The 14,431-nt window shown below is 40.7% G+C and overlaps 1 protein-coding gene across 3 annotated transcripts in view; it reads left to right on the top strand.

The window, feature by feature from the left end:
- Positions 1-14,431, top strand: part of LOC140482334 (actin-related protein 3) — a 61,239-nt gene that overhangs the window by 19,347 nt on the left and 27,461 nt on the right. For 2 of the 3 annotated variants that reach the window (XM_072579625.1, XM_072579626.1), the window contains exons 3-5: positions 1,750-1,874; positions 2,931-3,041; positions 12,848-12,943. In XM_072579625.1, coding sequence (XP_072435726.1) covers positions 1,750-1,874; positions 2,931-3,041; positions 12,848-12,943 — 332 coding nt within the window. Of the gene's footprint in view, positions 1-1,749; positions 1,875-2,930; positions 3,042-8,625; positions 8,750-12,847; positions 12,944-14,431 lie in introns of those variants that run through there. The other variant, XM_072579627.1, reaches the window with a different exon arrangement.

Raw genomic sequence — 14,431 nt, 5'->3', positions numbered from 1 at the left:
GAAACTGAATTTTCAGTCTCTGTTGAATTCAGTAAAAGTAGCAATATCCCTGATCAGACTGTACTCGCCCATCTATAAAGGGAGAGGTCTGTGTTTAACTAAATGTTGCAAGTTGTCAATCGAGAGAATATTCCTACAAATACTTCTTTATACTTGAATAAACTATATTAAGTGCTGTATGTGGTCAAGAAAGCTGAATCATACATGACGTCTTCTGAGATTCTATTCCAAGTATTTTCACAGCTAACTTTAATGCATCCTGTTTGGGCTACAGTCACAAATTTACCATATTCTGTTGGAGGTACTAAATCTTAAACTCTGTTCACAGTTCAAAAATCTGATGTTGTTGTACATAGGGAAGTAGTTCTTTGTGAGCGTTACAGACAGATTTGAAATCTTTTAGAATAAATATTTCAGAAGATAATCATTTCTAGAAGTCAATCAGAAGAAACTCTGCACACATTCTTCAAGCAGTCTGTATCGATAATTGGCATGCATGATCCACAGAATGATGCAAGTAAAACTTCAATGGTGCAGCCTTGAGTCTTTCTCTCTCTCTGAAGCCATAGGATTTTGTAACATCTCTCTTTGATGCTTCAAAATCTTTAATTTCATTTGTCACCAAAGCACCAGATAAAAAATTATTTTGCCTTTATTTTGCATTTCCTACTGCTTCTGTATCAGGAACTGAAAGGCTGATGTTTACCTCTAAGGAGGCTTGGAATTCATCGTTGTCATTTTCTGTAGTTTTGAGTTTTGTTTGCTTCCAATTTTCTGTACTTTCAGAAAGGCATTCAGTCTTTCCTACAGTTTCGTTGAGCATGATGTATCCTATAGTTTATTCAGTGGCTCTTGACAAAGCCTGGACAAGGAGTGTCAGCCAGTTATTTATGTTCAAGGGTTGGGAAAACACGAATTACAGCCAATCCCCATCTCGCCTTCAGTGAACTTGTGAATTTAGACAGCTTGCATTTATGTCAAATTTCAAGAACTATTGATGCACTTCAGCAGTCTACAATCTAAAAGCTTACACAAATAACTCAATGCCAGTATTTCAAAAAGCTATTAAGTTTATTATAACCTTATAATAAACAAAAAGCAATTTCTGCTTTTTGAGTGTTCAACAGAGCCCATTTAGAAGTTATTAGTGACAGGAGGTGCTGCTTGTCAGTCTGCAAAACTGACACAATGACAAATAATGCAAGCTTTCAGATTTTTTCCAGTTTACTTTCTCAGGCCTCAATTTTCCCTCCGCCATTAAACTGGTAGGAAATGCTTTTTACCCTTACATCTAAAACTGGAATAATAGGATCTGTACAATGCTGATAGAGGCCTTCTGGCCCATTGAATCTGAATTCATCCTTTTGAAGAGCATCCAGACCTGCATGTAATGAATAACCAGTCAATGTTATCTTTGGGAGGAGTATTGACTAGGACAGCTGAATTCTCTGCATCTAAGAGAACAAGTTTATTTAAAACTACTTTTAACATCAGATCTAAAGGATAGTAGTATCTCTTTCTATGCAACTCTTCTTTGTTAGACATTATTTGTTTTCAACTGTGCTTCTGTATCCTGAAAATATGTATCTAGTGCACTTATTTCTAAATGTCCATTTTATATAAAAGTCTTATTTCCTTCAGGATGTGTATGTCATTAAATTGTGAAATTAACGAACACTGACTACTTTGTGCATTATCTTGCATGACATTGAATAGATTATTTGTTATTTATCTCCTGTCTATACGAAGGTATTGCCATCAAGGAATCTGCAAAAGTTGGTGACCAGGCTCAAAGGAGGGTGATGAAAGGAGTTGATGATTTGGATTTCTTCATAGGTGATGAAGCAATAGATAAACCTACTTATGCAACAAAGGCAAGTTTGGTAAATACTTGTGGATGCACCAACTTATACAATGATTATGAAAATAATTGGCTGAATTATTGCTTACTGCAATAAACCAGTTAGAAACAAAACGCTCATTTCATTTACCTTTTGTTATGTTTAGTGATGACTGTCAACGCATGATGGTACCAGACCTGTATATGATGCTGCTTCACAGAAAACATTCTGTCTAATTTAACCCCAAGCAGTGCCTTATTCCAACCTCAGATGAGCATACTTTATATTGCTGACACATTTAATTTTTCCATTACCTAAGTAACCTCTTTGACCATTGCTGAAACAAGGACAACTTTGTATTGTAGTTCTATATCCACTTGAACTTTTTGATTAAATGATCTTAAATATATTTCTGATATGCCACTTCGAAAAGTGGTTGAACTTGAATTGGGTCGCAGAATTTTGCGGTTGTATCTAATTCATTTTCCTACCTGGATTCTTGTGTGTGGGGGAAAAAAAATAACCAAAATAGTCTTCCCTTGCATTGTAAGTTGATTGTTTTGCCAGTTAGCAATTGTAGAGTATGAGACTGTCTTTAGGCCTTTGGTATTGATAAAATTATGAATCCCCTGTTTAGAGTGATTAGCATTGGTGCTTTCCATAATGTTTTCCTCCGACAAGAATCCGGAAAGCCCTTGTACGGTTTCCTCTCCAAAGTAGTTGGGCGAAAGAGTACTTGTTACGATATACATGCAACGTCTTGGACTTCAGGTAGTTAAAGTGAATTCAGTATAAAATTAAAATTTGTGGAAATTGGGTTGGAGCACATGGTTGTGCTGGGGTTGCATTGAAATTGAGAATAAAACGGACTTGGCAAAATTTGCTTTCAAAATCTATGTTGGAAGAGCTTTCAGTCAGTTGTCAGTATTAGCAGCAACTAGTTTATCTGACTTTGAGAAAAGTCATTGTTGATTTGTTTTCCAGATTTAGTTAAACTTTAAATTTTCAAATATTTTTGCTCCATTTTGAGCTTTCATACCTGACAAATTTGAGACATTTACTTTGAAAATAAATAATTTTCTGCAACAGTGGCCGATTCGTCATGGTATAGTTGAAGACTGGGATCTCATGGAGAGATTTATGGAACAAGTTATTTTTAAGTACCTTCGAGCAGAGCCAGAAGATCATTATTTCCTTTTGGTAAGTAAAGTTGTCTGACTTGATGTGAAGTTAATTCAAAGTTCAAAGCTTAATTAATACAAGACATTAGATCAGTAGTTGTAACTATGGCCAAAAATCTTCAGTTCTGGGTTTGAATCCCTTCTTTCATACAAAAAGCTACATTTTAGCCTCCCAGACATTTCAGGTCAGACCTCTGATGCAGGTTTCATCCTATTCACTTAGTGCAGCAAACTCCACAAGTAGCATTGAAATTAAACTTTGCCAGAACCAGACTATCTTTTTTCCAGCACTCTGCTCTAAATCTGGTGATAAGACAATCTCTAAAGGGGTAGTCTGTAGTATGGGTGAGCAAAGGGGCTAGTGTGTCAGTGAGCAGTGTGAAGGTTTCAAGCAGTGAGTTAGGAGACAGCCGGGTGTTTTGGGTTGTCTGAGTGCTTGGGTGGAGAGGGTGGGAGGTGGTTTCACCTTTACAGTTGGGAAAGTTTTAAGAAAACCCTCTAATTTCCAACTCTTAAGTCAGGGCTGTTTTTTGAGGGTTCGAGAGAGCATCATTGCCCATCAGAAGTTTAAACTTTTTCTGGGTAATGCCTGTACAGTCAATGTGTTGAGGCTTTCCAGCAGACTTAATGTGCGTGTTTCACGAGGCTGAAGATCTGGGTCAGTGTTTCAACTGAAGAATTAGAACAATATCATGAATAGTCATTGAGTAACTTGAGAGAATGTTAGCAGCCAAGAAGATTGAATGCAATGGGAGTGATTTTATTTCAAAAATTCTTGTCATTTACTAAATTTTAAGGGAGAATGTCATGAAGAATATAACACAATTGAGAAAACTAGTTGCTTTAGGAGCTGAATATTACCACGAAGGTAAGCCTGAAGATCTGCATGTCACAGTTCTGAAATAGCCAATTAGTTAGTTTATAAATAGACTTGGTATGATAGCTTTGAATCATGTTTCAGATCTTGAAGCTATAAATGGAAAACCTGCAGTTTGTGAAATGAGACAATACATATGGCTAATCTTGATGGTCTTCTCAGCATTGAGTTGTTATTGAGATATCACAGAAAACACTGTGTGCCCAGTATTGAAGTAACTTCTTGTGTGTTTTGAATTGTGTACAGATTCATGAATTATGAATCTAAGTATCGTTACAGCACAGGAGTTGGCTTGTCAAATCAGCTTCCTGCAAGCGTAACTCATTTCACTTGATCCTATTTTCCTGCATCTCCTCTACTTAGTTTTCTTAACTAATTTTTGAATTATTTTCATATAACACAGTTCTTATTTAAAGGTTTGAAATGAGCGACTCTGGCAGTGTATTCCAGATGCTAACTACTTGCTGCATAATTAAATTAATTGTGATCTCCTAACATCTGAGTCTTGGGTCCAATTATTACAGGATTTACTCAAGTTTATACTGGAGATATTTTATTTTAAAATCACCTGAGCATGCCACTTCAGTTTTTATAGTTCACTTGCCGTTGACTATCTGAGAATTTACATTCCATACACAATGATAGAGAGCAAAAGTGAAAGTGTTCCTTTCATGTTCTCACTAACTCAGTGAAGCATTGATATCACTAAATGGGGTTCAGTTAACTGAGATGGCTGGTTTGTAACGCAGATTGATGGTAAAAGCAGATTCCATTCTTGCAAGAGCTGAGTTTACTGTGAAGGATTCGCATTTGTCAACCTCATCACTTGTCTGAGGCATGTTGACCCTCTGGTCAAACCACTACCAGTCATCTCTGTTCAATGAGTATGCGGCCGATGGTCCAGTAAGATTATGGTGACTTAACTTTACCTTGTTAGCACTGGAGACACTCAGACACACAATGCCATCTTAAATGTAATAATGGCTTTGTGAAGATCATTGCGTCCTAACTTCCTTCCTTAACTTGGTTACCATTGGAGTTGGTTCCATTTGCTATCATGCTTTGAATAGGTGCTCGTAGCTTCAATTTCTCTATTCTAAATCTATTAAAAAGAAAATAATTGAAGAATATTGTCTGTTACCAGTCTTTTTTAGACAAACTCGATTACTTGAGAAAAGGCAGCACATTTTGAGGCACATTGCAATTAAGTAAGCTAGTTGAAATCTGATCAAGGGAGAATTCATGGCAGGAATGCAGTTACTGCATAAAGGCATGGACTTCTAAAAGAAATTTGAGAAAAGTGCCACATGACACGTTTTTCAGCAAATGCATGGAATGTAGAACAGTGGCAGCATGGATATGAAATTGGCTGAGACATGAGAGGCCATGAAGTTGTGAACACAGTTGTTTTCCAGACTGAAGGAAGTTAGTACAATAGAATCCTCCAGTAATGCATGAAGGTGGAGAAATCCCCAGGACCTGATCAGGTATACCCTAGAATTCTGGTTAACTAGGCAAATGATGCTAGGCCCCTTGCTGAAATATTTGGGTTATCAAAAGTCACAGATGAGGTGCAGGAATACTGGAGGTTAGCTAATGTGATGCCACTATTGAAGAATGGTGGTAAGGAAAAGTCAGGGAACAATAGACTGGTGAGCCTGACATTGCTGGTGGGCAAGTTGTTGGAAGGAATCCGGAGGGACAGGATTTGGAAAGGCAAGGATGGATTAGGGATAGTCAAATGGCTTTGTTCGTGGGCAGCCATGTCTCATGAACTTGATTGAGTTTTTTTTTGAAGAAGTAACAAAGAGGATTGAGGGCAGAGTGGTGTACACGATTTATGTGGACTTCAGTAACGCATTCCACAAGGTTCCTCATGGTAGTACTTGTTAGCAAAGTTTGACAACATGGAATTCAGAAAGAACTAGCCATTTGAATACAGAACTGGCTAGAGGGGGGAAGACAGGGGTGGTGATGTTGGAAGGTTGCCTTTCAGATTGGAGGCCTGTGACCAGTGATGTGCTGCAAAGATCAATGCTGGGTCCACTGCTTTTTATCACTTAAATGATTTGGATGTGAACATAGGTTGGGTTAGTAAGTTTGCAGATGTCACCAAAATTGGAGGTGTAGTAGATAGCGAAGAAGGTTACCTTAGAGTACAATGAGATCCAGATCAGATGGTCTAAGAAGTGGCAGATGGAGTTTAATTTAGGTAAATGTGAGGTGCTGCATTTTGGAAAGGTAAATCAGGGCAGAATTTATCCATTTAATGGTAAGGAGCTAGGAAGTGTTGCTGAACAAAGAGATCTTTGGAGTGTAGGCTTATTGTTTGCTGAAAGTCAAGTCGCAGGTAGCTGGAACAATGAAAAGGTGTTTGCCATGCTTGCCTTTATTGGTCAGCGCCTTGAGCATAGGAGTTAGGAGGTCATGTTGCAGCTGTCCAGGGCTTTGGTTTGGCCATTTTTTGGGAATATTGTGTGCAATTCTGATCTCCCTCCTATCAGATAGATGTTGTGAAATTTGCAAGGATTCAGATGTTTTCCAAGGGTGTTGTCAGGGTTGGAGGGCTTGAGCTGTAGGGAGAGGCTGAATAGGCTGGGACTGTTTTTTTCCTATAGTATCAGAGGCCGAGGAGTGACCTTTTGAGGTTGATAAAATCAAGAGGGGCATGGATATTATAAATAGATCAGGTCTTTTCCCATGGGTGGGGGAGTCCAGAACTAGAAGGTATAGCTCTAGGTTAAGGGGAAAAGAATTTAAGAGGGCCCTAAAGAGTAATGTTTTCTCCCAGAGGATGGTGTTTGTAGGGAATCCATTGCCAGAGGAAGTGGTGGAGGCTGGTATAATTACAACTTTTAAAAGGCATCTGGATGGTTTGGTAAATAGGAAGGGTTTAGAGAGATACGGGCCAAGTGTTGGCAAATGGGACTAGATTTGTGTAGGATATCTGGTCAGTATGGATGATTTGGACTGAACGGTCAGTTTCCTTGCTGTACATACCTATGATGGAGTCTAGTTGTTGTTAGGACCACAAAATGTCCAGGCCCTAAAAATGATTGAACTTGGTATTGAGTCTTGAAGGCTGCAAAACCCCAAGCTGAAAATGAGATGCTGTTCTTCTAGTTTGCATGGAGGTCTGCTGGAACACTGCAGCAAGCCTGAGAGAGAGACTGGCCATGGTGGAACGTATGCGTGTATTGAAGTGGTAGACAACAGCATGGTGACGTCGGTGGGCAGAACATGGGTATTCCACAAAGTGGTCAACCAGTCTACATTTCATCTTTGTGGATGAGACCATGATTTGAACAGGGAACAGTTCAGGTAAATCATTGCTTCATGTGGAAAGTGTACGGAGCTTTGAATACTGAGGAGGGAGGAAGTAATGGGCAAGTGTTGCAACTTCTGTGCTTGCCATGGTGATGTAGAGAGGTGCTGGGAGTGGAAGACGAGCGGACCAAGGTGTCCTGGAGGGAACAGTCCCTGTGTAATGCTGACAGGCAAGGTGAGGGCAATACATAGAGACTTGTGTGGGGTGGCAAGTGAGGACCAACCCTCTAGGCATTGTGGGAGGAAAGAATAAGTGAGGTTCAAAGAGCAGGAGATGAGTTGGACACCGCTGAGTATCCTGTCAACCACTGGAAGGGGGTCTCCATTGAGGAAGGAGGTGGACATTACAGGGAACCTCTGGAGAAGTTAGCATCATCAGAACAGATGAGATGGAGAAGTTGGGGAAAATGGAATGGTGTCTGCAGGAAACGGTATGAAGAAGTATGTGGAGGTAACTGGAGTATTTGAGGAGGATATCCTATCTCCAGAAATAGCAACAGATGTCAAGCAAGAGGGGAGCCAGAGATGGGCCTGGTGGAAATTGAAAGCCAAATTATGAACTTTGCGAATTTCTGATTTGCAAGAGTTAGCAAAACTGATGATGTCATTGTACTGGAAACAGTGTTGTGGGTGGGGCCTGAGTGGTACTGGAGGAAAGAATGTTCTGTCTACCCCACAAAAAGACAGGCATAACTAGGACCCATGATGTGTCTCATTTGATCTGACAAAACTTTAGAGGAGGTAAGGGGGAAATTGCTCAGATGAGGGCAAGCTTGAGCAATCCAAGGTGGGTGGAATGGATCAGGCCTTTTTTCCAGAAGTGAATAGCCCTGAGACAATCTTATTTGGAGAGGGTGGTAGGAGGTGTTGGATGTGTAATCCCTTCACATTTTGATGAAGATGTGGTGAGAAACTTTAGAAGAATTGCTGAGGTAAATGGGAAGCAACTGGACAAGAAGAAAATATGGAGTCAAGGTGGGAACAGGCAGAAACAATGGGTGTGCCCAGGCATTCCTGTTTGTGGAGTTTGGGAAGGAGGAAGACGCAGGTTGAGATGATGGACTTGGAGGCAATGCAAGAGATCACCAGATGAAATAAGACTAGAGACCATTGTGCGCACAATAGCTTGGACCAGTTAAAATAGGAGGATCCATCGACCATGACCCCACCATTGAACCACAGACTAATGTGTCCACTGACATCCAGAACTCTTTCTCCAGTGCATCAATGACATCATTAGTACGGCTTTCCCCCCCTCGTCTGGAACTGGAAAAGCTTATCAACTTTGTTTACAATTTCCACCCTCCTCCCCCCTCACCTGGTTCATTGATTTCTCCCTCCTCAACATTTGTTTCTCTTTGTATGGGTATGCTGGCCACTACTTCCACAGTCACCTGGACAATACGTCCTCACGCTGAACGAAGAAGAACTGTACTGCACAGGAACAGGCCCTCTGTCCAAAGACGAAGACTGCACCAAAGCAGGATAGCTTTCTAAACTAAAGCCTCATGGTCCACTTGATGGTATGCCTCTGTTCTCTGCTTATTCATGGATCTGTCAAGATGCCTCTTTAAATGTTGCTATTGTATCAACCTTCACCATATCCAAGGCACTTAACACCCTCTGCACAATAAAAACTCTGCCCCTCACATCTCCTTTAAACCTTCCCCTCTATCCCCTAGTAATTGACCTTTCTACATGTGGGGAAAAAGACTTTGAATATCCATAATTAAGCTTCAGGTTTCTCCTCATTCTTTTTCTTTCAAATGAAAGCAAGCCAAGTTTGTCTAACCTCTGCTTGTAACTAAAAGCCTCCAAACTAGGCAATGTCCCCTCTAAAGCCTCCACACCTTTCTGGTACATGATGACCAGGCTGTAAATTTGAAATGGTAACATTCTATACAGCTGTAATATGACTTGCCATTTTTATACACTGTCCTGACTGAATCTTGACCATCTTTATCTATTTGTGTTGCCACTTTGAGGGAACTGCTGACCTGTACACCTCGATCTCTGTACCTTGATGCTATTAAGGGTTCTACCATTTACTGCATTGTTGCCTTACACATTCCTACTTCCAAAATGCATCACCTCCTGCTTGTCCTGATTAAAGTCCATCTCTCATTTCTCTGCCCAAGTCTCCAGCCTATCTATATTCTCCGACAATCCTCCGCACTGTCCACAGCTCCCAAAATCTTTGTCATCTTCAGACGTGCTAATTAAGACATCCACAATCTCCTCCAAATAGACAATAGACAATAGATGCAGGAGTAGGCCATTCTGCCCTTCGAGCCTGCACCGCCATTCAATATGATCATGGCTGATCATTCCTAATCAGTATCCTGTTCCAGCCTTATCTCCATAACCCTTGATTCCACTATCCTTGAGAGCTCTATCCAATTCTTTCTTAAAAGAATCCAGAGACTGGGCCTCCACTGCCCTCTGGGGCAGAGCATTCCACACAGCCACCACTCTCAGGGTGAAGTAGTTTCTCCTCATCTCTGTCCTAAATGGTCGACCCCGTATTTTTAAGTTGTGTCCTCTGGTTCGGCACTCCCCCATCAACGGAAGTATGTTCCCTCCTGCCAGAGTGTCCAGTCCTTTCATAATCCTATACGTTTCAATCAGATCCCCTCTCAGTCTTCTAAACTCAAGGGTATACAAGCCCAGTCGCTTCAGTCTTTCCGTGTAAGGCAATCCTGCCATTCCAGGAATTGACCTCGTGAACCTACGCTGCACTCCCTCAATAGCCAGAATGTCTTTCCTCAAATTTGGAGACCAGAACTGTACACAGTACTCCAGGTGTGGTCTCACCAGGGCCCTGTACAGCTGCAGAAGCACCTCTTTGCTTCTATACTCAATCCCTCTTGTTATGAAGGCCAGCATGCTATCAGCCTTCTTCACGACCTGCTGTACTTGCATGCTTGCCTTCATTGACTGGTGGACAAGAACACCCAGATCTCTCTGAACAGCCCCTTTAGTTAATTTGATACCATTGAGGTAGTAATCTGCCTTCCTGTTCTTGCCACCAAAGTGGATAACCAGACATTTATCCACATTAAACTGCATCTGCCATGCATCTGCCCACTCACCTAACTTGTCCAGGTCACCCTGTAATCTCCTAATATCCTCATCACATTTCACCCTACCACCTAGCTTTGTGTCATCAGCAAATTTGCTAATGTTATTGCTGATACCATCTTCTATATCATTTACATATATTGTAAAAAGCTGCGGTCCCAGCACGGATCCCTGCGGTACCCCACTGGTCACTGCCTGCCATTTCGAAATGGAGCCGTTAATCACTACCCTTTGTTTCCTATTAGCCAACCAATTCTCTATCCAATCTAGTACTTTGCCCCCAATCCCGTGCGCCCTAATTTTACTCACTAACCTCTTGTGTGGGACTTTATCAAAAGCTTTCTGAAAGTCCAGGTACACTACATCCACTGGATCTCCCTCGTCCATCTTCCGATTTATACAAATTACAAAGAGGCCCAGCACTGATCCCTGCAGATCTTGAATGGTACAGTTGCCGTACCAGGTAGTGATTCATCCAGACAGAATGTTCTTGATAGTGCATCTGTAAAAGTTGGCAAGGGTATTCACCATCATGCCACATTTCCTCAGCTGCCTGAGAAGAAATGATGTTGTTGGACTTTTGTAAGCAGTGCGCTTGCATGAAGAGTCCAGGAAAGCTTGTTGTGGATGACCATTCCCAGGAGCTTGACACTTGACTCGTTCCACCTCTGCTGTTAATGTGTAGGGGAGCATGAGTAACATCCTGCTGAAAGTCAATAATGAGTTCCTTGCTTTTGCTGGCATTGAGCGCTAGGTTGTTCTCAGTACACCATTTTTCCAGGTTTTCCACCTCCTGTCTGTAGTGTGTTTCATCACCATCTGCGATTCAACCGGCTACGGTGGTGTCATCAGTGAACTTGTAAATGGCATTAGTCTGGTATTTGACGACGCATTCATTGGTATACAGTGAGTATAGTCGGAAGCTGAGTGTGCAACCCTGGGGGGCTTCAGTTTTGTGTGTTAGGATAGAATATTGTTCCCCAATCTTCACTGATTGTGGCCTATAGGTCAGGAAACTGAGGATCCAGTTGCAGAGAGTGGAGCTTAGTCCAAGATCACTAAGTTTAGTAATCAGTCCAAAGAGGATAATAGTGTTGAAGGCTGAACTATAGTCAGAGTAGGATTCTTACGTAGTTGTTCTTGGTGTCAAGATGTTCTAGGGAGAAGTGAAGGACAAGTGATATGGCATCTGACGTGGATGTGTTGGTCCGATAGGTAAATTGGAGTGGGTCAAGAGTAGTGGGGAGGCTGGAGTTGATTAATGCCATGTCCAACCTTTCAAAGCACTTCATGACCGCCAAAGTTAGGGCTACTGGGCAGTAGTCATTTGAGACATGCTGCATGAGCTTTCTTAGGCACAGGGATGATGTTGGCCCTCTTAAAACAGGCAGGGACAGTGGCCTGCTGCAGGGAGAGGTCGAAGATGTCCGAGAAGACCTGTGCCATTTGTTTGTGCATGCTTTGAGTGCACGGCCTGGTACTCTGTCTGGCCCCATTGTTTTCCTTGAATTGACACGACGGAAAACTGATCTGACCTCTGCAGTGACTGTTGGGATAGATTTATCAGGGCTTGTCAGAATAGGTGTTACCCCTCTGCCAAAATTCTGATTACCTGGTGGTCTCGTATTCTCACTTGGCCGTATGCTCTTTGCCTGCAAAGTCATAAGTTGCTAGGTGAGCGCAGCAATAATGGGGGCATCAGTGAAATTGCAAACTTTGGAGAGTGATGCCAAGTGATGTTGAAGTTCTAAAACGTAATGTCTTGCTGATTGTAATTTTTGCACATGGAAATCAACCACACAAATGTCTTTTCCAGTACCTAACAGAATAGTTATTTAACATGAGTTGCCTTTCCATACCTGATCATTAGACTACAAAATCTCCTACTTACAGAACTGAAGGCACAGTGACTAAACCAGTTAGTCATTTGGTTAGTTGTACAGCATGGAAATGGACTCTTTGGTCCAATTTGTCTGCGCCAACCAGACATCCCAATCTGACTTGGCCCTATTTGCCCCATATCGTTGTAAACCCTTTCTATTCATGTACCCATCCAGAGGCTGTTTTAATTGTACCTGCCTTCTCCATGTCCTCTGATAGCTCAGTTGGCTGCCTCTCCTGTGCTGACATCACTTTATAAGATTATCTGTAATGTTTTGACTTGAATCTTACCTAAGTTCCTTTGAACTCTTCTGGAAATTAAAATCTGACTACTTTGGTTTTTGTACTATCCTTTGTTTATCTTTGATACTTTTTTTGTTTATATCCTGTCGATCTCCTTGACTAATTGAGCATTGATTTTGTGTTAAATTAGTATAAAAGCTGAAATGAGTTTGATAATTTGATCAAATTTAAAACAATCTCTTTTGGTTACAATCTTGAATTATTTATTTTGTTTACTATGGGCCTGCTCTGCAAAGATAGTCATGAATTTACATAATGTATTTCGCAGAGTTAAAAAACTTTGGTTCTTCACTTCGTATGAACCAATATAGTACTTTCAGCTGCAGTTTGTTAAATAATGTGAATATCTTCAACAGACTGAACCGCCACTGAATACTCCTGAAAATAGAGAATATACTGCTGAAATCATGTTCGAATCCTTCAATGTGCCTGGTCTTTATATTGCTGTCCAGGTAAGGTGAAATGTTGAAAAAATCTACAGTTTTCCATATTAAATGCGAGGTGCCTTTAATTTTAAATTGTGCCCTTAGTTGTACTCTGTCCTACAAGAGGAAGTGTTCTTTCTCTATCGACCCTTCAGGCTCTTGTATGGCTCAGTAGCAACACCTCTTATTCTAAATATCAATAGATGTAGGTCCGGCATGTCCAAGTCTTGCTCATGAGTTGAATCCCTGATCTCAGATGAATTAAGTTGTATTTGAACTGCTTCTGAAGTTTCTAAAATTTTTGATCAAATAAGGAGATCAGAACCGTATACAGTGCTCCAACATTTTCCTTTAAAGCTGAAGTAAAATGTCCCTAGTCTTATTTCCATGCACTTTCAGTAATTGATAACATAAGATTTGCACTCCGAATTACTTGAATAACCTGAATACCAAGTTTGATTCATATAAGATCATAAGATGGAGGAGCAGAGCATTGAATCTGCTCCGCTATCCAGAAATGATGGTTGATCTGAAACTGGAACTCCATGTTTCTGCCTTTCCTCCTATCACTTGATTGCCTAACTGAGCTATCTCAGCTCTGACCATACCTAATGGCAACCTCACCTCTCCAGCTCTCTTAAAAATTCCAGAGTTTTATGACCTTTAGAAACAATTAGTAATTCCTCCTCCGTCTCCTATAATTGGGTGACCCCTTATTCTGAGATTATATCATTTTTGGTACTAGACTCTCTCATGAAACGACAACCTCTACATCCCTGCTATGCTCACTGAAAAACTTGCATGCTTCAATAAAGTCACCTCTCATTTTTCTATACTCAAATGAATACAAACATAACCTACTCAACTTCTCAAAAGACCATCCCTCCATACGGGGGATAAATCTAGTGAACCTTTTCTGGAATGCCTACAATGCTAGTATATCTTTGCTTAAGAAAGGGGATCCAAACTGTTAAGTGTTCCAGTTGTGTCCAGTACAAGGCACAGTCTAGAACCTTGTATAGTTTTATCAAGATCTCCCTATTGTTATACTCGTTCCTTTGAAATGAAGGCCATTGTTCCATTTGACTTCACGATTACCTGCTGAACCTTTTTGAGATATATACGAGGATTTTCAAATCTTTCTTCTGTTCTTGCTGTCAAAGTGCATGAACTTCCATTTTCTCACAATGTATTCCCTCTGCCAAGTTTTTGCTCACTTGTTTAACTTGCCAAAACCCTATGCAGACTTTGTCTTAACCCCCGGCTGCCTTCCAGCCTACTCTTTGTCATTGGAAAACTTGGCTATAATACATTTACTTTCATTGTTCAAGTTGTTAATATATATTGTGAATAATTGTACTCCACTAGTTACAAGTTGTTCTGAAAATAACCATTTTATTACAAGTCTGTCTTGTATTAGTTAGCCAATCTTTAAGAATAGCCTACCCCTTCACCATGGAATCCTACCTTATTTAGTAACGTGATACCCTTTTCCTAATCCTTAATGTATTGCAC

This window comes from Chiloscyllium punctatum, chromosome 10, assembly GCF_047496795.1.
Source record: "Chiloscyllium punctatum isolate Juve2018m chromosome 10, sChiPun1.3, whole genome shotgun sequence".
Lineage (NCBI taxonomy): Eukaryota > Metazoa > Chordata > Chondrichthyes > Orectolobiformes > Hemiscylliidae > Chiloscyllium > Chiloscyllium punctatum.
Note: the sequence above shows the minus strand (reverse complement) of the source record. Positions and strands in the feature narration are given on the sequence as shown.